Genomic DNA, 22,685 nt, shown 5'->3' on the forward strand with positions numbered 1-22,685 from the left:
GATGGATTTAGATATTCATACTTATGAATATACTACAAATATTCTTACCTTTCTGTTAGTACTCAAAAACTTTTCAATATTTTCTTAAAAATGCTGCTAGCCACTCCCAAATTTATGTTATTTTTCTTCACTTTCACAGCTGTTCCAAACTCTTCATTTTTAAACAGGAATATCACATACATGACATTAAATTAACCAAATTTTCAGTCAGATATGTTTAATATATACCTTTTTTTTAACAACTTTAAGGAGAAAAAATTCTTCTTCATTAACTTTCCCAAAATTGTGTCCGGGTTGACCTTTCCGTGGAATGCCTCAATACATCCCAACGCCTTCCATACAAGGAATATCAAAACAAACACACCGATCTCAGTCGCCCCTGTCAACTATACCACATACTGAAGTCTACCCAAGAATACATAGGTACCTTAAAGTCGTAAGTAAGTACTAACTAGATAAAGTGAAAATTATTGCTGTCCGCTCAATTTTAGTAGTTTCCACGTATTTCCCAAGTCAGGTCAAGGAGTTCTGAATAAATTTCGTTGATACAATGTGCTGTCAGCCAAAGTAAATAATTACCTATGATACTAGAAAACTGTCATAAAATTATAACTGAATAAAACAGGAAAATTTCTCTAGTACTCGATCAGAACACAATAATCACCAATTAAATGCATTGGTTATTTATTTAAGAACAATGCTTTCTGATATAAAGGAACTAACCAATATTTTTCTTCATGTAATTGAAGTCGAAAGTGTAAATGCTGAAGGTATATTCAATGCTTAATGAATTATTTAAAAATTTAGGTTTCATGAAGGGTTTTTTAATTAAATCCTTTTTCCATTGCAACTTTATGGTGCAGCAGTAATGTTAGGAAATAAGAAAGTTGTGGTTACATTACTTAAACAAGCTTTTCCTCTAATCATAGTTGGCATTTTGCTAACCACAAATGAAAACTGTCAGTCGGAGATGGCAGCAAAAAAAGATTTTCCTTTACCAATCAACCACTTTACATCTTTCCTGGACAAACTGTATACCCTCTACCATAAGTCACCGAAGTATGCAAGGGAACTAAGAAAACATGCAGAACAGTGTGAGTTTTAGATATGGGGTGAATAGGAACGAATTTTTACTATTTTTTATTTCTTTGTGTCAAAGAATAAATATAATAATGAGCGTGTTTATTTTGTTCACTCGTTATGAACAAAAACAGAAACACTCTTTATTATTAAATTTAGTTTTTGACACAAAGAAATAAAAAAAATCGTCCCTCTTCATCCTTGCGACCCTACTCATCCCATTTTACAGTACTTAACTCTGACAGAGTCTTGGCTACTCGATTAGTTGCTTCTAACTTAGAAGTGTACCTACTGGTACCTGTAGAGAAATTATGACGCATTAGTTTCACATTTCACCAGTGTTAAGAGTAATGAAACCAGAGACAATCCTAAGAAGAAAATGTGTGAGATTCCTTTAAATATGGTCACACATAATGTCTTCATTTTAGATATGGCTTTAATGTGTGATGTTCTACAGGAGTTATTTGATATTAGTCTTGAACTGCAGGCAAGTGACATTATACTTCATACTGCCACCAAAAAATAAGAAGACATATTAGCGTATTTGAAGAGAAAAAAATAAATATAGACTCGTCCATATTAAAGTGAAGTTCTTAAATCAAAAGGACAGTTACAATTCAAGAGAATTTCTCTTCAAAGTGGAAATAGAAAGGGGCATAAAGGTTGTATTGACTCACTCTCATTGTATGAAAGATTAATGGCCAGTTTTTCCAAGTAATGTTTAATTTGGCTTAACAAATGTTAAATTAACAGGTGGTTTATTTTAAACGTTTTGTTAAGATGTTTTCCATTTTCCCAACATAATTTTGTTTAAAATAACCAACACTTAACTTTAACTGTTGTTAATGCTATTCTAACTACTCAACAGCAGTTGGTAATGATTTTGCATATATAAGACAACTTCTTATTGGCTGATATTATTATTTAAATTCTGTACTGTAGAGTAAGTCATGAAACATGTGTAAAATCGTAACCTGTTACAGTAGCCATGATTCATACAGTACAGAGAGTTGATAAATGAAAGTTGCATTGACTACTATTGAATAATAATAATTATTATAAGTATGGTTATATTTTATAATGCTAAATATGAATTTCTGTTTAGAAAAATCTCAGCATTATGACCACCAGGTGACAATAATTACACGAATGTGTGTGTAGTCAACTGTACACAAAACCCCGAGGAGAATTCCGTACCATATAAAATTCTCTAAGTCAGGTTCATGTATAAATTATATGTAATTTCGTCCTAAAGAAGCAATTGCTGCTGAAACATTTTATTATTTACTCACTGCGTATTTTGAAGTACTGTTGACATCGGCTATAGAATCTAGAGTTAATAGTAGCTGGTGAATTGGAACAAGTGGCCTACTTCTGTTTGTAGGATATTCAAATCTGACTTCAATTTCTTGCCACGTTGAGATCGCACATTTCCTCAATATTAAATGGATGATAGCTCAGCATCGAAATAAGCGTCAGTATGATAATCAGTTGACTTATAAAGATTATCTTCCCTATATTAATATTCAAAAATATCTTTTAAATTATATATTACTAGTCTTATGGCCAGTTTCACAAAGCTTCATTAAGGTTTCAATGATTCATTAATGTATTTACTGGTTCATTAAATCATTTTTATATCTCACCAAGCATCTTTAGCCTAACGAACCAGTAAAACTATCATTAAATTTAGTGATAGAAATTTCAGTCTTTAAATTTTTAATTATTCATTAGTTGCAATATAAAATGGCGGAACGTTTCGACGCAGAATTGTTATATCTGGAACTGCTCGAAAATTAAGAGTCAAATGGAGATAATGTTAACCATTTAAAAACCGATCATTTTGATAATTTGAATGACACAAAAATTCATAAAAGATACCGCGTCACGAAGATCGTGGTACCGGTACTCAAAATTTTAGAAGAAACTGATCATAGGTTAGAATATCATAAAAACGGCTGAGACAAAGCTGAAACTAGTCAACTAGGTAACATACAACTGAGTTTTAATTTAAGACAGGAAAGTGATTATTATAACTACATACCGGTACCTAAGAAATATTAGTAAATTAATACATAATGTGCATTCAAACATAACAAAACTTAATTGGTATATTAACTCTCATTTATTAGAATTATATTAAGATATGTTTGCACTGGCTTTAAAACAGAAGCGAAAGAGCTGGATTCTTGGAATTTATAATCGTTTTCTTTCCGATGGAAATTTAATTTTCCAGCAGGATAATCACCCCGCGCACACTGCCATAAACGTTCAAAGACGGTTTACAGAAAAGCATGAAAAAGAGGAGGATTGACAAATATCGAGACATCCCACCTCAAAATCCAGATCAGTTCTGGGATCAAGTTCTGGCTACCTGGAAAGATTTCGCTAAGGACCAGAACTATTTCCGCAATCTGGTGGACTCAATGCCGGTGGCATGTGGATGAAGTATTAGAATCACATGTGTATTTATTTTATTTTTCTTTAATTTGTTTGTTTATCTTTGTTTTATTTCGGGAAGAAAATTGATCTCCCAAGAGTTTTTTAAATTCTCCTAGTGGAGCCAGAGTTGCGAAATAATTCGTTCTAGTACACAAAATTAAAAAAATGAAGAAAGGTAGCAAGTATAAAAATTAGTTACGTTAATAAAAAAAAGTTATCGCCGAGAATCGAACACGGGCCCCTGGGATGACAATCCAACTCGCTACTGACTACTCCGTCGAAGAGTCATGATGTAACTAGCGCGACGAGGCACATATAGCTGCTCGGCTTGAAGTCTAGGGAGACAGCGCACATATAAACGTACTTGTGTAAATATTTTAATGTTCAGTACTAGTTAATGTTTCATTTGGACTGATTTACTGAAGCTTGGTGAAACCACCCCTTACTGTAAACATTCCTCAAAGAGAAACATAACATGTTATTTTCACAACTTTTGTCTGAACAGCTGTGGTGTTATCCGCCATGTTTAACTGTTTGTTAAATGAGTTAACGGCCTGAAATCCTACATTTAAAGTTAACAAACGGTTAAGAATCTGTTAAGCCAAACTGGTGTTGAACAAATGGAAAAACTATATTTAACAAACTGTTGAAGGTTTAACAGTCGTTAAGTGTTCTAACAATACTTGGACAAACTGGCCATAAGCCATTTAATGGAAAATAGACTTTTGAATAATGAGGACAAATAACATTTTTAAGTGAACTAAAGTACTGGATCCTCCTTGCTGGCCAGACAATCCTATAGTAACTTTGGGTGAGGGGGAAATTAGCTTTCAGGTCACATGGTCTAAAAGCAATATGTCCACTCTCAAAAGGTCTAAGACTAATTGTATACTTAACAGCAGAAAGGTGCAAAGTGTCAAATTTATGAACAGTATTTTATTAATAAATACGGCAACTTTTGATCTTGAACAATTTTAAGAATATATATATATATATATATATATATATATATATATATATATATATATATATATAATTTGGTAGTACTTACGACAACTTTTCACCATTCTTTACCAATAGTTTGATGATACCAGTACTACTAAAATTAACATAAGTTCTTACTGAGAGACAAACTTCACAATCTATGAAAGGTGTTAAGTCTCATAAACATTTCTTAGGTACTATGATCCATTTATTATCCACAGATCTGTTTATTTCTGCAAATACTTCCATTAAAGTGGTTTTGCAGACTGGAAGCAAATCACCCTCACTACTTGGACTTTCATCATGATTATCATACGTTCTATGTTGACGTCGTTGTACTGGTATGACAGTACAGAGACCCAACAGAAATGTTGATAGTGTTGATAATCTTAGTCATATAACTTAGAAAATACAGCTATTTTCTACTCAGGTGTCAGCTCACTCCATTTTATTCTGCATTTCTCAGACCACTTAAATAAAGAGAAACGTGCTAATTTGATGACATCTCAATGGTTGAGTTGTCTGGACTTTTTCCATTGCTAATTTTCAAATGTTAGGCTACAATTTTTTTTAAATTAGCAATGGAAAAAGTCCAAACAACTCAACCATTGAACTATTCACCGTTGCTCTCCCCCCCCCCCCTTCATTCAGATCAATATTGATGACATTTCTTCCATTTTCTGAATTATTAACACTAGGAATTGAATAGTTTAAAACAAACCAGCTGTGTCATCTAGAGGTATACATTATGTTTCTATGTAATTCATAGCCCTACATTACCTACGTATTATGTTGATATTCCTGTTTGTAGAAAACATCACGATATATAATCAATAATACTTTTTGCTATAACTTCACTATTAACACGACAAATAAACAACAGAGAGAAATAAAGATGAATGGCAAATTGCACCTTATTTATGCGAGAGCGCTGGTAACTTTGCACCATTGCTACAATCTTCTGTGGACTTAGCCTCGTTGATATGTAATGCCCCTTGGCAATTTGGACCATTCTAGTGAAATATCACATTCTTTTTAATTTTGGCACTTAGCACCTTTCTAGTGTTAAGTATCCAATTAATGTCTACAACAATTTAGACCTCTTTGTTCTATAGTCTACAGACAATTGGTCTACGTGAAAAATATAGACGATTTCAAGACATTCGGTCTGCATAATCAATGTATGTGTAAGTAATAAATTGTAATCACAGAAATGAATGTTTATTAATTTATTTTTCTACGTAACCACGGAAAATTTATTTTTTCCTTTTCTTACATACCGTATTTTGTTCCTGTGAGCAAAATTCTTCGTAATGGATCCCTGTACGTCATGTTGGAATCGAAGAAAGGAAAAAAGAATTTTAGTTTATCAAATTATATGTAATGGTATCAATATATAAGAAAAAACAGAAATGAGTCGAAGATTTATTGGAGATGTGTACTGAGGGGCAGACGCAATGAAACGTAATATATATTATATGATTAATAATTTTGACGCAGATGGTAGAATAAACATTTTAAAGGAAAGCAGTACACATACACATACTGGAAATTTTGTCAAATTGGAAGCACATAGTTAAATTGATTAACAGAATGACAAGAAAAGCAAGATTTCGAACGCGTGACCATAAATCCAGCATCAACGGCTTTTTCCAAATGCACTTCAAAAGTCATGTCTGTTCCACTTTGCCGAAATATTTAGAAAAAATTGTCAGTATTGAATTGAAAGACTGTTACCTTAATAACGTAGTACCGTAAGAAATGATACCAGACTGATAATGGCTCTGCCGTTTGTTTCTCTTGATGACCTGGTTCAAATGTATGATGACATCTACACTACCGGTACCATCTCAGGAGAAATGCTTGAAGTGACAGATTTTTTAGACCACAATTTATTACGGGTATACATTAGAGGTAGACCAGCTCATGGAAAATTACATGCAGTACCATGTTTCTTCAGTCCCATGATATGGAACATGTACGAGTACAACCAAATTCTAAATGGTTTGCATCGGACATTGAACACTGTTGAAGGGTGGCATAGTAAATTTCAAAGACTACTGGTAATTGTACCATGTATCCATATGGCGGTTCATAGTGTCTATTCAGAAACATCAAAGAGACAACGATATCTTAATCACCCAATTGCTGGCAATGTATGGGAGAATTAGGCATCCCATTAAAAAATAAAAACGTTTACAATGAATTTATAACAGATCGAGAACAGGGTCAGAAGTTATAACACTTAGGGGTAGTTACCCAAAGAGCGCGCAGTCCTACAAGAGTACGCAGCTTTAATTTTCTATGTTGGCTGCATTGCAACGAGCTGAAGTGGAACTTGTAAGAAGGTATCTTCATAAGCGATGTTCTGATATAGAAGTCACTTTTTATTGCTGAGGATTATATTAGTTATTGGTAAGTTGCAATTTTTTATATTAATCTTGTAATTTTGTGTATTTTGAAATTAGTTTCTTTCTCAGGAAATAATTTTGAAATAGGTTTTACAATGTGCGCATGGAAAACGTTCTTCCATAACCTGTAAGTTCGCACAAAGAGGGAAATCAGTTATTCTATGCTACTTCCATCTGTTGTAATTTTTTGTCAGTACAACAAGGCCTCAAAGAGGGCGCACAGCTGGATCCCTCAAGAGTGCGCGCGTACTCCTAGAGGACCTAACATTTCTAGCATTGTCGGATAAAATAAAGCAGTTTAAACTTCTTCTAGAGATGTTAGTGTTTCTTGTTGATGTTTATGAAGGTTAATTTTTATATAAAATTTTCTACTAAGTAGGTATACTTTAGTATATTTACAATTTTGTAGAATATACACCGTGTGATTCTTCATTTTAGGAAACGTCATGTAGGGAAAGTTGCATCAGCTGAGAGAGGACAGATAGTTTCAATTGTGTGTTGTCTGCCTCCAACAGGCATCTACATTCCTCCAGCTGTTATTTTTCCGAGGAAGAGACTCAATCCTGAATTGTACAGAGATGCTCCTGAAGGCATCTTGCACCTAATTTCGGATTCTGGATTCATGAACACGGAGCTTTTCGTGGAATGGGTGCAACATTTCACACAATTTGTAAAGCCAACCAAGGTTGGTCCAGCTCTTCTAATCCTGGATAACCACACTTCGCATTGCAGCTTGGAAGCAATATTATACTGCAGAGAACACTTCATCATACTTCTTACTCTGCCCCAAATGCGAGCCACATGATCCAGCCCCTTGATAAAAGCTTCTTTGTGCCCCTTAAATCTGCCTATTCTACAGAACGTGATAAATTTATGGTTCGCAATCCACGACGTGTGATAACTCACAGGGAAGTGGCTTCTCCGTTCTGTAGAGCATATGAAAGGGTAGCTACTCTGGAAAAGGCGAAGAATTCATTCCGTGCCACAGGAATCTTCCCTTTCAACCCAGAAATATTCACGGAGGATGATTTCCTATCGTCTGCCGTGTCATCTAGACCAGAACCAAATCAACAAACTGAAGAGAGGAAGCCTCAACAGAAAGTCCAGTTAAATCCTGATGTAGAGGAATCTCAACAAGTCCGTCAAGATACATTTCAAACAAATTTTATATCTCGTCCTGACGGTAAAAATAATCTGAATGGACAAGTTTGCTCACGTTCGTCTACCTTCAGCAAACCTCCAATCAAAAAGGAAGAGGACGGGGAAGAAATCATAAATAATGACTTTGTTTCCATACAAGAATACTCTGGAGACATCAGGGAGGAAACAAACCGAAGGAACTGATCAGAAGTCCATTTGGTCAAAGGACCCAGAAACTCCCACAACATCCAAAGAAAATTGCAATATTTTATGTCCAGGTTGTGGTGAAAAATATCAGGAACCGTTGACAGAAGACTGGGTGCAATGTGAAAACTGCAAAGAATGGTGGCACGAATCCTGCTCGTGCTATGAGGGAACTGGTGTATTTATTTGTGACATATGTTAGCGCGTACTCTTGAAGGACTGTATGCGCACTCTTAGATGCTTGTTCCTACAAGAGTGCGCAATGCCCAGATTTTGATTGAAGGGCCAATACTCATCTATAATTTCTTGTGTAACTGATTTGTGTTGTATGTTTAAATAAACAATGTTCAATAACTTCAATGACATAAAAAGTTTTTACTGTATCACTCAACTTTAATGCTGACAAGCAAATTAATTTATGTGCGTACTCTTAGAGTCCTTTCCCCTATATGGAGAACAATGAAATTGATATTTCTCTTAGAGATAATCACTCACTTAAAGTTTGTATGACTGCAATCTGTGTATATTTTTATGTAACTTTACTTTGTTTATAGTGTTATTTTTCTTTTTATTTATATTAACTTATTGTATTTTATTACTGATGGTGTGGAAGAGAAGGCCTGATGGTCTTAACTTCACCAGAATAAATAAATAAATATAAATAAATAAATATATATATATATATATATACCAACTGAAATTATATTCTGAAGATATTGATGAAGATGAAAATTGAAGAAAATAATATGTACTGAAATAATGTCCAATGTGCATTAAATTATACTGTTAAAATTATGAATCAAATGTATTATAGACTTCCGCTTTAGAGACTAATTAAAGTGTGGGTGTAATTATATAAAAATAGATAGCCATTCTGTCTGTAGACATAAATTTTGTAGACGAAGTGACTGTGAATCAAGGAAATAACAAATTTATGTCAAAGATTTAGACTGTCTGAGAGAAAAACAATCCGATGTTTTCGGGAATATTTAGAAGAAAATAAAAAGATGTTCAGGATCTCTGCTGCTAAATACAATTAACAGCATTCCAGTAGCCACCACTGAATGATTGTGAAAGGGGATTTTCACAAATGAACTGGCGTTAACCACATTAAGAGCTTCACTATACTTTAAGACTATTGACAATTTGATGTTCATCAAACTGGTAACACCACATTTGCAATTTATTCAACCTAGCTGCATATGTGGATACCTGGAAGATATCTAGTTACTCAAAACAAGAGCAACAAGTGGATGCGTGAGAAACATGACAGTGATGTTCTGATGTAAACAACTTGTCTCTTCTGCTGGGTATTTTGCTAATATTAATTCTTGATATATTACCATTATTACCACCTTGTATATTGTATATTTTGTTTTATAGTCAAGGTATATATTAAAATTATGTTCTAAAACAATTTTATGGTACAGGTAACATTCTTTCTTACAAGTATGCTTTTTTAATGTCCCATAGAGAAAAAAAATCAGCACTGTTTAATATCTATCAATATCTTTGTTTTATAGACTAAACTAGCTTCTTTAATTGACTAGGTGCTCAACATTGAGCGAATGGTTGTCATCCAGAAGAAATGTACCAATAAATGATCAATAAAAAATGACAATTAATATCATTTTGACGAAAATCAAATTTAATGGTAGGTATTAGGCCTAAATAGCGAATCATTTCTTAGTAGAAACGATAATAGTCGAAGCTACAATGTATTGTATATGTGAATTTGTTACAATCAGGTTAGAATGAAAATTTAGTTTTCTTACCTTCAAATACTCTTTTATGCACCATTGATTGAAGGCCTAATATTTCTCTGTCACAGTCTCGTCTTATACTAATTAATTCCATCTGAAAATAAGAAACCAGCATATTCTCAATACTGATTTAATACATACTATATAGTGGATATCAGTATTGAGGAAACATCTATAGATTAAGACTGGTGGTGGTGGTGGTGGTGGTGGTGGTGGTGGTGGTGGTGGTGGTGGTGGTGGTGGTGGTAGTGGTGGTGGGGGTGGTGGTGGTGCAGCAGCAGTAAGTTAGCAGTAGTAGTCTGTAACCAGCTATACAAATGTTTCAAGACTAGAATGAAAAATGTCAAAATATTCTCCAGATATAAAAAGCAAACAAGATACAATAATCTCAATAGTTATGTCACAGTTACAGAGGTATTCGATATTTGGTATTTTTATTATCTTCAATACTTCTATAGGTCATTGTAGCATTTCACATTTAAATTACAGGAGTAAGTTAATACAAAGACATTCATAAAATGTTATGGAAATGAAATCTATAGTGTAGATGCCTTACACCACAAAATTCAGAAAGCAGTCATAAGATGTACAAAGTACACGTAAATGTAAACGACCATCATTAAATCTGTATTCCTGGAAATAGAAAATAAAAGGAATTCATCAAGTTATTTCTGAATATAACATATCTTGAATGATTGTACTGTATTAGCCTACTTTAAGTAGTGTATCACAGGTAAGTTGCACCAATTTACAAAGTATATTGATGATGATTGATGATGGATGATGATTATAATGGCGATTACAGTGATAACAGTGGTGGTGGTGGCAGGAACTACAAACAGTGGTGCTCATGATTGGATTGTAAAACATGACGTGGAAATTTCTTCCAACAATATAATTTCTTTAATCTGTTTCATATTTTTTTTAAATTAACCCATTCGTTCAAGAAGCATTCACACACATATACAGGGTGTCTCCAACCTTTTTTTATACACATGATAGAGGACTCTAAACTGAGCATTTTGACGTCAGAAACTAGTGGTTGGAAATGGATATTTTGGATGCCACGAGATCTTGAAAGTGTATGTGAGGAACGTTTCTGTAAGATGCTTTAATTTTCATAACAAACAACTATTTTCTATTTTAGGCGAAGAAGTTGAACTAGTGCTTAAGGAAATGAAGAATGGGAAAGCAACAGGAGTTGATGGGATCCCCATTGAATTAGTGAAATGCTTGGGTGAAAACAAGAAACAAATTCTATCATTATGCAACGAAATATAATGAGAAAGGCAAATGGCTTAAAGATTTTATGGAGACAGTGTTGATCCCAATACCGAAGAAAAATAATGCCAAAAAATGTAAGGAGTTCAAGACTATCAGTCTAATATCGCACTCAGTGAAGATTCTCTTGCAAATACTGAATCTTAGAATATACTAAGATGGAAGAACAGTTAGAAGAAGAGCAGTTTGGCTTCAGGAAAGGAAAAGATGCAAGAGATGCAATTGGACTGCTATGGACAATCAGCAAAAGATACCTAGAGAAGAATAAAGAAGTGTATGTAGTATTTGTGGATTTAGAAAAGGCTTTTAACAGAGTGGATTGGAATAAACTGATGGGGATCCTAAAGAAAATTGGTATGGATTGGAAAGAGAGAAGACTGTTCAGTAATCTTTATATGAAACGAGTCAGTCAGGATATAAAAAGAAATCTCAGAAGGACATGAACTTGGGAGAGGAATACGTCAAGGATATCCTTTACCACTTAGCCTGTTTAACATCTACTTGGAGAATTTAGTAAAAAAAAAAAACTGTTTTCAGAACATGGGAGGAGTGATAGTAGGAGGAAGAAGAATAAAGTGCATAATATTTGCGGATGATATGGCTTTGTTAGAAGAAGAGGAAATGATACTAATGGATATGCCACTGGAGCTAAATGTCAGCTGTGAGCAGTATGGGATGAAGATAAATGTAAATAAGGCGAAGAGCATGATCATAGGAAGAAAAATATAGAAGATAAACTTACGAATTCTAAATGAGGCAGTAGAGCAAGTGGACAGTTTCAAATACTTGAGGTGTACTATAAGCAGTAATATGAGCTGCAGTCAGGAAGCCAAATGGAGGATAGCAATGGCCAGGGAAGCTTTTAATAGAAAAAGGAGTATCTTCTGCGGACCTCTGGAAAAAGAACTAAAAAGAGACTAGTGAAGTGCTTTGTATGGAGTGTGGCATTGTATGGGGCAGACGAAGTGAAGAGAAGTGAACAGAAGCATTTGAAATGTGGATATGGAGAAGAATGGAAGTGTGAAGTGGACAGACAGAATAAGAAATGAAGTTGTGTTGGAAAGAGTGGGTGAAGAAAGAATGATGCCGAAACTGATCAGGAGGAGGAAAAGGAATTGGTTGGGTCACTGGCTGAGAAGAAACTGCCTACTGAAGGATGCACTGAAGGAATGGTGAACGGGAGAAGAGTTCGGGATAGAAGAAGATATCAGATGATAGACATTAAGGTATATGAATCATATGAGAAAACAAAGAGGAAGGCAGAAAATAGGAAAGGTTGGAGAAAGTTGGGTTTGCAGTAAAAGACCTGCCCTTGGGAAGAACACTAAATGAATGAATGAATGAATGAATGAACAAACAACTGCCTGGTGCTTTTATGGTGATATTTGTTGCTGCTTAAAATGTATGTCTGACTGCTCTGAACTCTAAGTTGTTGCTGTGAGGTATACGTTCTTACTATGAGGTAGGCCTATAGCGTATGTTGTTTTGGAAATAAAACATTAAATATCTTGTTGTCTGCAAGAGAATGTGGTTGTAACATTTCCCACTTCATATCCATGATCACCTGCGCATTAGATTTTTACCTGCCTGCCTCATTGTACAATAGACACCAAGGATATTATTTTAAGAGAGTGGAGCAAAATGTCATGCATTGGCATGTATTCAACCTTGATACATCCAGAACAATGCAAGGAAGCTTTTAATAGAAAAAGGAGTATCTTCTGCGGGCTTCTGGAAAAAGAACTAAGCTCTACTCTGAGTAGCAGCTGCTGAAAGAGAGACTGTGGTGCTTCCTCCATAAGAAAATAATAATTTAACTTGAGGTAGCCGTATGTTTTTACTATGCATGATTTATCATTCTAAAGTTTCAGCATTTTTATTTATAATTTTTTATTTTTCATAACTTAACCTCCCTACTAGCAACTGTCCACTCTACATAGATACTAGTAACTAATTTTAAAAGTCCGAAAATGTTTGCAGTGGAGCTTTCTGGTTCTTACTTTTTAGTTTATTAAAATACGTCAACTGAAAACGAAATTATTGAGGTTTTAAAAATGGCATATGTTTTCTCTCTCTCTTTTGCCAGTGAGCTATGAAAATGATAAATCCGATATACTGTATATTTAAAACAATACTTAAAATAATGCAACACTATCGAAGTGCATTTTTTAAACTGTATGCAATGAGTAAAAATATAACTATGTATATTAGTTAAAACATCATTATACAATATTATTTCATTGTTATCTCTTTAAATATGATAATCATTTTTTTCCAAATCTATAGAATATTGTCTGAAATACTCATGATTTCCTTGTCTTTTAATGTTTAACCCGGGAGTACACGTGCATGATTTTGTAGCGTTAGCACACATGTTGGGTATTTTTTACCCCAAAATACAGAAATTCTTACCAACAACAAAAATAATTATTACTGATATGCTATACATTTGAAGAGTCCACTGCAAGAATGATGGATGTCATTTGGAATACATTTTGCAGGAGAAGCAATTGAAAGTTTGAAATGCTTAGCGCTCAAAGCTTAACTGTGATTTTCCGATCATTACTGGACAATGACTATCAGTGTTAATGCCATATAACTCTCTATGTACTTTCTATATGTCTTAAGCTATGCATTGACAGTCTTGGTTCATTTTCGACAATAAAGTGACATCCATCATTCTTGCAGTGGACTCTTCATTTATTATTAGGAACTTTTTAAACTATTTTAATATCAATGAATTTAAATACTATTGGTATGAAAGAAAAATTTCACAACCTCGAGCGGGAATCGAACCTGCGACTTCCTGTTCTCCAGTCAGGCGCTCTACCACTGAGCTATCGAGTTCGTCTCACGCCAAAGGCTTGGAATTATCCTTTCATACTGGCGACTCTGTTACAGAGTACTGTCCATAGCGTCTGATCTAGTCAGCACTGCTTATGGGTTGAAAGAAACATTTACAAATGTGTTCTTCATCTTACGATGTTTGGTGACGTATACACGTCCGTTGATGTGACATATTAATGAATTTAAATACTATTATAGTCACAATCATGCCATGGTATGAAAGAAAAATTTCACAACCTCGAGCGGGAATCGAACCTGCGACTTCCTGTTCTCCAGTCAGGCGCTCTACCGCTGAGCTATCGAGTTCGTCTCACGCCAAAGGCTTGGAATTTCCTTTCATACTGGCGACTCTGTTATAGAGTACTGTCCATAGCGTCTGATCTAGTCAGCACTGCTTAAGGGTTGAAAGAAACATTTACAAATGTGTTCTTCATCTTACGATGTTTGGTAACGTATACACGTCCGTTGATGTGACATATTAATGAATTTAAATACTATTATAGTCACAATCATGCCATAGTATGAAAGAAAAATTTCACAACCTCGATCGTAAGATGAAGAACACATTTGTACATGTTTCTTTCAACCCAAAAGCAGTGCTGACTAGATTAGACGCTATGGACGGTACTCTATATAACAGAGTCGCCAGTATGAAAGGATAATTCCAAGGGTTTGGCGTGAGACGAACTCGATAGCTCAGTGGTAGAGCGCCTGACCGGAGAACGGGAAGTCGCAGGTTCGATTCCCGCTCGAGGTTGTGAAATTTTTCTTTCATACCATGGCATGATTGTGACTATAATAGCATTTAAATTCATTAATATGTCACATCAACGGACGTGTATACGTCACCAAACATCGTAAGATGAAGAACATATTTTAATATCACTTTTGTGTAATTTAACACTACATAATATGAATAATAACTTTGAGTAATAAGTTTTCTTCGAAAAAACACCAGAATATTATATTAAAATTCCAGAACTAACACAAATGTAGAGATAAAAGTGTGAGTATTTTATGGGTCTCAATCACTCACGCTCATCAACATTGGCACAGTCACTATCATCACTTCCAACATCAGCACACTCCTTGCAAAAATGCACCTAATGTTCTTTACAAATCATCTTGTTACAATCATGGCATGAAGTATGCTACCTGTAGTTACTTTGTGATCCTTCTTCCTCGGACATACCTCATATCGACCTGAGGACATCTTCATTCGTTTCTGTGTTGGTTGGATCAGTTACTCCACACCTTCATTCTTCGAATAGGCAAATCCTTGAATTTCAACTGATGAGCCATCTTTCCCCAAGTCAAGAGCAAGTTTTTTAAAAGTAGCATTGCTAGTTTTGGAAATAACTAAAGAATTAAATTCTGTAACGTTGAGGAGCCCAAAAAACACGGTAAATGGCCAGTGTTGGGACTTTCTGGACGAGCTTGTCCCTTACACCCCAGAAGGTGTTTAATAATTGCATGCTCTGGTCTTAACATTTCGAGGCGGTAAACTTTCCGTCCAAGAAGTCCCATCTTTGCCTTTGTGAGTAGGAAACTGAGATAGTGAAGCATTTTCGTCATCCCCATTATCTGCTTCCTGTTCTGTATCGGTGTTATGTTCACTTTCCGAGAGATGATCAGCATCGTCTTCTGATCCACCTTGAATAATTTTTTGTTCGTCTTCTTCATCCAGCCAGCCTACCATTTCTCAACTTTGTTTCTATTCTCTAAGTCCATTTTGTAACAACAAATACAAATGGAACACAATCAAAACGATTCGCTATTACTGTTACTTAAGCACATGCGCAGGGTACTTCTTACCTAATCATGATATATCCATGTGTAAACTTCGGCACCACAAGAAAACTAACTCAATTATACGTACAACAATGCACAAAGAACAGAAAGAAAGATACTGAAAATGTGGGATTAATATAAATAATTGATGGACAGTGTTGCCAACAAATAAAATAATGCCTGGGCATTTTTTAATCCAGCTAGTGTGCTTATGGATTAATGATAAATCAATATTATGTATCAGTGACTTACGCAGAATTTTGTCAAGGAGGCTGGTGTCATTATTAAAATTGTTTATAATTGAGGACATGGCCCGAATAAGAGTGTTTACTACTATACGTCCCTTTTCCAATTATTGCTGAATTTGTAAATAGGGTGTCTGCAGTACATTGTAGTAAAGTTTTGTATCTCTAGGTTCATTACACACGACAGAAGATGTGTTTTGTCATAGTGCTGTGTGTGCATCAGTGTAACTGGGAACCTCAGTTTGTTTAGTTAGTCCAAGCAGGTTGTTCACGTGTGAGACTTTTGTGCTACATGTAAACCATGTCTAAAAGCAAAGGAAAAAGAAAGCTGTGGACGAAAACAAGTGGAAAACAGAAGAATGGAGAACTAGCAGAAACAGTGGTAAATCATACACGACTTGTAAAGGAACTCAAATAGGAAAATAATTTGTTTCGATAAGAAAGTGTTATATTAAAACTTGTCATTACAACATGTCTGAAGATGATCAACAATCCATTTTTCGATTATTTTGGGATATGGGTGCTAAAATTCAACAAGTTTCCTTTCTAGCTTCTTGTCTGCAAAGGAGTGAGCTTCCTGATGCATAAATACCAACAGCTTCTGTATAGTTGGTCTGGCGTAGTTTCAGCATCAGCCTCATACTCATTATTTTTCATTCATTTTAATGTCTGGAAGACTCCAGTGGAATTGTTAGAGATGAAGATTTTGAATCCACCACAAATGAAACCAGTACCTATTAACCCCTCCAAGGAAAAGCACGTAAGAAGTCTCTATCCATTCTTGGATGAGGAAGGAAAAGTATGGTATGATGCAGTGTTTGAACAAATGATAACAGCATCAACAGCAGTAGAAGACACGTTTGATGAGGCATGATAACAAAGAAAAGTAAAAAATAAACATATTTGTATTTATACATGTTTAAGTTATGTATTCTCTATTTCCATTAGAGTGTATTGAAGTACAATAAATGCAAAGGGGAAATATGATTTAAGAAATTGTGATGTAACTCATGTAAAAATATTATGTCCTTCAATAAACCAGTTTTGTAGAGGTTTAGAAGTTTGTTAAGCATATTAAATATAAATAACGTTGTTGTCAGAAAAAGAGCAATTTAAATAGTTTCACAAAACTTTTTATTACAGAAATGTGATGCTGTTTCTCAACAGTTTCCTTTATTACATTTATTTAAAAATGAATTTAAATAAGGATGTACCGGTGTTCCTGAATATTTGTCTAATTTGAATTTGATCGGTGTAGCAAGCTTCTTAACACGTAAATCACGTTTATCTGAAAACACCATTTTTCGTTATAATTAATCCCTTATTCGGGCCATGTCCTCAATTTACATTGTCGGTATTTTAAATTTTGTGTATTATTATTATTATTATTATTACTATTATTATTATTATTATTATTATTATTATTATTATTATTATTATGTTATGGTATATTTATTAATATTATACTATGTTCTGAACATATTCATGAATATCCTTAAAATATCTTTGAAACATAATTTTTTCACATCCATCTAATTTTTAACAAATTTTAACTTGTGTTTAATTTTGTATAATAAAAATGCTTGTGTCATTATCACAATAACATAGTATGACCAGACGTCCCGTTTTTTGACGGGATTGTCCCATTTTTCAGCCTCTTGTCCCCTGTCACGAGAAAAGTATGCTCGGGACGCCAAAGTCTCGTTTTTTTTTAATGGTGTCCTGTTTCCCTAAATTATTGTTAACATATTTATTTTTCTTTTATTGTACGTATTATGAAATATAAATACGTTAGTTTTACAAATAATTCAGATTATAAGTTTTGTGTTAGGAATACATGGCACCAATGCATCATCAGAAAGAGTGTTTTCATTATTGAATTCAATTTGGTCTGACGAAAGGAATCAGTTTTTCAGTTAAAACCATAAAGGCCATATTAAACACAAAATGTAATTTAAAAAATATGTCTTGCATGGACTTCTATAGCTTCCTGAAGGAAAGGTCAACACTTCTACAGCAAATTCACTCATCAAAGAAATATGATGCAAATTGTACAGTTGATCTTTATGGAGAATGTTAAAATAGTTAAAAGGTTATATGAGACAAAAAATTTTGTTATGAAACAAGTTCAGAATACAGTGACATGAATATGATGTAAGGTTCAATTAACCTGAAGTACCTTTAAACAGATAAGTTAACCTATTTAATCCATTCTATATACCGTAGTTGCAATATAAAAAATTGTCAACAATGACTTAAGCCATGCTACTCTATTATGTACTTGCATAATTATTATTGCCTAGTTATTGTAAAAATTGTAGTATTTATTACTTTAAAATAAGTAAAACTGGACCTTATTGCTCACTGACATAATATAAACACAAGTAACAATGAATGTTTAGATAAAATGTTGATTCATGTCAACTTTAATAAGTGTCCAGTTTTTTTTATTTTGGAAATCTGGTCACCCTACACCAACACAATATTTAGTCAACAGTTATTTGTATATGATAGCTAAGACACTTTACTTTACATACTGGTAACAGGAAACTTCATGGAAATAATCAAATATACCAGGAATGAAATAGGCCTATATGTAACTTTTTTTTTTAAATTAAAGGGGGGGGGGGGTTCAAACCCGGTAACTCCCCTCCCTTGCGTACGCCCCGGGTACATATTACTGTACAGGACTGGTAACTGTGTCCGCGGTCTTGTTGGTGAGGAAAAGGTTTTCTGAGGGAAGTGAAGAGGGAGGGGGGAGTTGAGCTTATTGGTAAACGTACTATTATACGTGCAAGAAACATTTCCTCTTACCTTGTCTTCGCCTAGGCTTGCAGTGGGTTGCAGACGGAGTCGCGTTTCACTCGGATTCTTCAGAAGATGAACTGCCATTTTCACTATCGCTGCCCCCGGCTTCACTATCACTGTCAGTGTCCAAGTTGATTGATATTTGGTCAATTACATCTGGAACTACTCCGTCCTTTTCCCAGTATTCTGCTTCTAAATTGGCGACGTGGTGGCAGAAACCTGCCCAATCTTGTCGTGTTACCTCCTGTATTGCGTTCTTCGTAGTTTCGCGCAGCTTTGTTAAAGACAAATCTCCTGTAACATTCGTGTCCCTTACAATTCTCTTGATTTTCGACCATGCGAGTTCGATGGCATTTAGATCACACATATATGGAGGAAGACGTATCACAACATGTCCACTACCTGACAACATGTTATCTATTCTATACGTCTTCTCCTTTGGTTTCAGTGGAAGAATCAGTTTATAAAGGTCGTTCTTACGCATTGTCTCATTGCACTCGACTCCTTTCTTTCTCAGCCACTCTATCATGTCCCCTTTGAGGGCATAGGGTGATGGCGCTTTATCAACCTGAATATAATGGTATGGTGCATTGTCTAAAACGACAACAGAATTTGGCTGAAGATTTGGCATAAGTTGATTAACTACCCACTTTTGAAAATTGCCGCTATTCATTTGCCCATGGTAGTCTCCTGTTGTAGAGCCAGCTTTGTATATTAGTTCTGCACCGGCAAGAAAACCACTTGCGCCCCCGGCATGTAGTATTATCAGTCTGTTCCCCGAATTCATATTGTCCTGAACTCCCATTACGTCATCACTTTGCCAACATCTTCGGTGAGTTAGATTGCTATCGACCCACGTCTCGTCTACGTACACAATTTCACGTCCTTCTTCTCGATACTTCTTCATTTTACGCAGATAGTTTGCCCTCCAATCTATAATATCCGGTCTTTCTACCAAGATTTTTCGTTTTGACTGGCATTTCCTCCATCTAAACCCCATGCTTTTCACGACTCTGTTTAGTGATTTTCTGCCCCAAGGAAAATTGATTTTTTCTTTAATTACCATCAAAAGTTTAGGTATTGTCGGCACTCTCTTTTCTTGAATATAAAAGTCTTGTATTGTATTTCTTATAACACACTTGTCGAAGTCGTCTACATGCAGTATATTACGAGATATTATTCGTCTCTTCTTTCCTGCCGATTTCAGAAGTCTATCCGGACTGTTTTCTTTTCTTATCTTATGTTCCTTCCTAATCTTCTTTATTGTACTATACCCTACTCCAGTGTATTCGGCCACTCTTTCAGTTGATTTATTTAAGGGAATCCTCAAATGTTTTTGCACTCTTTCCTCATCGCACTTCTCTATGATGTTAGCTATTATTTCTCTTGCTTCACTATGAATAGTTGTGTTTGCCTTTCTATTAGCCATACTAAACGAAAGTGTTTAAGACTATCGTTCTTGCTAATATCACTGCTCTATAATCTCGCACTATTATTCCTATACTATAGCTACACACATCCTATACTATTTTATCACTACACTACACTACACTATACTAATCCTATACTAGATATACGCACTACACTGAATTACACAGATTTACTGTAATTACTGTATAAGGAAGTTCTGAATTGAACAATGTAAAGAATACTGTAAACTCAAGTTGACTGCACTCTCGCAATATATATTCAGAACTGGTAGTTGTCTGTCAATGTCATAGAAAGGCCACCCCCATCCCGAACCTTTAGTACCTACCCTCTTCCCCGCGGTTGCGGCAGACCCCTCTCACACGGACACAGTTACTAGTCCTCCACAGTATAATAACCGCAAGAGTTGACAAAGTTTTGCATAAAATTTAAACAAAAAAGTGTGCACTTGCTCCCAGATACGGTATATTAATATCCAGATCTCAATTTATCTTATATCAAAAGTTCATGAATATAGAACATATCCTTAAATTTAATAAAGGAAGAAAATAGTCTAGACGTTGTTAAAAATAGTACCCGATACCACCAGGTGTACTTACTGTAAAATCTCTCTTGAAGGAATCCACTTCTTCTCTGAGACGATCAATCTCCATTTTCATATTGGTGATTGTAGGACCATAGTTAAACATATACAGTTCACATATGTACACTGCTATTACCACTGAAAACAAAATAAAATACATGTCTGAACCTCTCATCAAAGTATGATTTTCTTTAAAAAAAAAAAAAAAAAAAAAAAAACAGGGCTATGTTGCAGATTTAGAGTAAGTTTACATAAAAGAATTATAGACCTGAATAAAAGGCCTCGAGAAATTTTTGTGTTCCTGTTTCACCATGTGAATAATTACATCTTAAAAGTAGGCCTACCTCAAAAATTAAATTCGTCTTATCACAAAGCACGCAGAGGCAGCTGAAGAAGTTTTAATTCATATTTTTGGAGACTCTAGAAACCTACGAATCAACCAGCATTCTTGAAAACTAGTGAGCAAGAATTCTTGAAAACTAGTGAGCAAGAATTCTTGAAAACTAGTGAGCAAGAAGTATAGTATGAAGTACATTAGTATATAAACACAAAAAAGTGACAAGAATTAAAAAAGTATTGCTTTCGTTTTTACTCTTTTTTCGTGGGAAGGGGGAAAGGGTAAAGGCCAGTCAGTGGAGTCTTATGATATTCACTTAAGTCTACAATTCATGCACAACCCTAACCTATATGAAAAATGATCAACAAAAAAATAAGTAACATGTCTAGGTTAAAATAATTTACATCCAAAATAACCTACAGGGGTTTTAATTACTAAAACTTCCTTCTTCAAAATAATTGAAGATTTCACAGCCTAAAAAAAAAAAAATAATAATGAATAGACCTAAATAAAGTTGCACCGGTAACTAGGGTTGCCAGGTTGAACTATCGCAAAACGCGGAGATTTACGAAGTCTATAAAATTAATTGACATTATTACTATTATTATTATTATTATTATTATTATTATTATTATTATTATTATTATTAGGCCTATATTTCATTTTGTATTGCAAGTTGAAGGATCGGTTAAAATTCAACAATGTTGTATTTGATTTGACAGATGAATTAATATTTGAAATCCTGAAAAAAAATTACGTTTTCAACGTGTTCCTTAATTTTAATGCCTGATTTGCAGATTTTAGGAATTTATTTCTCCGCCAAATAAAATCCAATCTTGATTAAATTTTTATGCATGGCATAGAATAATATTCTCTCTTGTATTGTATTGTATTGTATTGTATTGTATTTATTAACATTCCATGGTATTCATACATGCTTACAGCTAGAATATGGAACAAGTCAAAAAAACTTAATACTATTATAAAATCTTAATTTATAGTCACAGTCTAGATGAAATATATACAGACGAGATTTACAATATAGTCTACTAGTACAACACATAGTTTTAGTATCAATTTCATGAAGTGTTATTGAATGTCATGAATTCACCTACAGAATAGAAGGCGTGAGAAATTAGGTACTTCTTTAATTTGGCCCTAAATAATTTTATGTTTTGAGTTTCATTTTTTATATCCATAGGGAGGCTATTAAAAAATTTTACTGCCATATAACGCACTCCTTTTTGATAGCACGATAGACTTGCCGATGGAGTATGAAAGTCATTTTTTGACGTGTATTTATGCTATGAACTGTTGAATTAGTTACAAAGTTTTCACTAT

General features: G+C 34.3%; 1 protein-coding gene across 3 annotated transcripts in view; it reads right to left on the bottom strand.

Moving 5' to 3' along the window:
- The window catches only part of LOC138694379 (klaroid protein-like), a 103,885-nt gene extending 81,864 nt beyond the window's left edge, over positions 1–22,021 (bottom strand). For 2 of the 3 annotated variants that reach the window (XM_069818061.1, XM_069818059.1), the window contains exons 1-3: positions 21,352–21,490; positions 21,024–21,145; positions 10,037–10,118 (exon numbers count right to left, since the gene is read on the bottom strand). In XM_069818061.1, the coding sequence (XP_069674162.1) occupies positions 10,037–10,118; positions 21,024–21,113 (172 nt within the window). In that variant the 5' untranslated portion in view covers positions 21,114–21,145; positions 21,352–21,490. Of the gene's footprint in view, positions 1–10,036; positions 10,119–21,023; positions 21,146–21,351; positions 21,491–21,764 lie in introns of those variants that run through there. The other variant, XM_069818060.1, reaches the window with a different exon arrangement.
- Between the last annotated feature and the right edge of the window lie 664 nt (positions 22,022–22,685).

This window comes from Periplaneta americana, chromosome 2 (genome assembly GCF_040183065.1).
Source record: "Periplaneta americana isolate PAMFEO1 chromosome 2, P.americana_PAMFEO1_priV1, whole genome shotgun sequence".
Lineage (NCBI taxonomy): Eukaryota > Metazoa > Arthropoda > Insecta > Blattodea > Blattidae > Periplaneta > Periplaneta americana.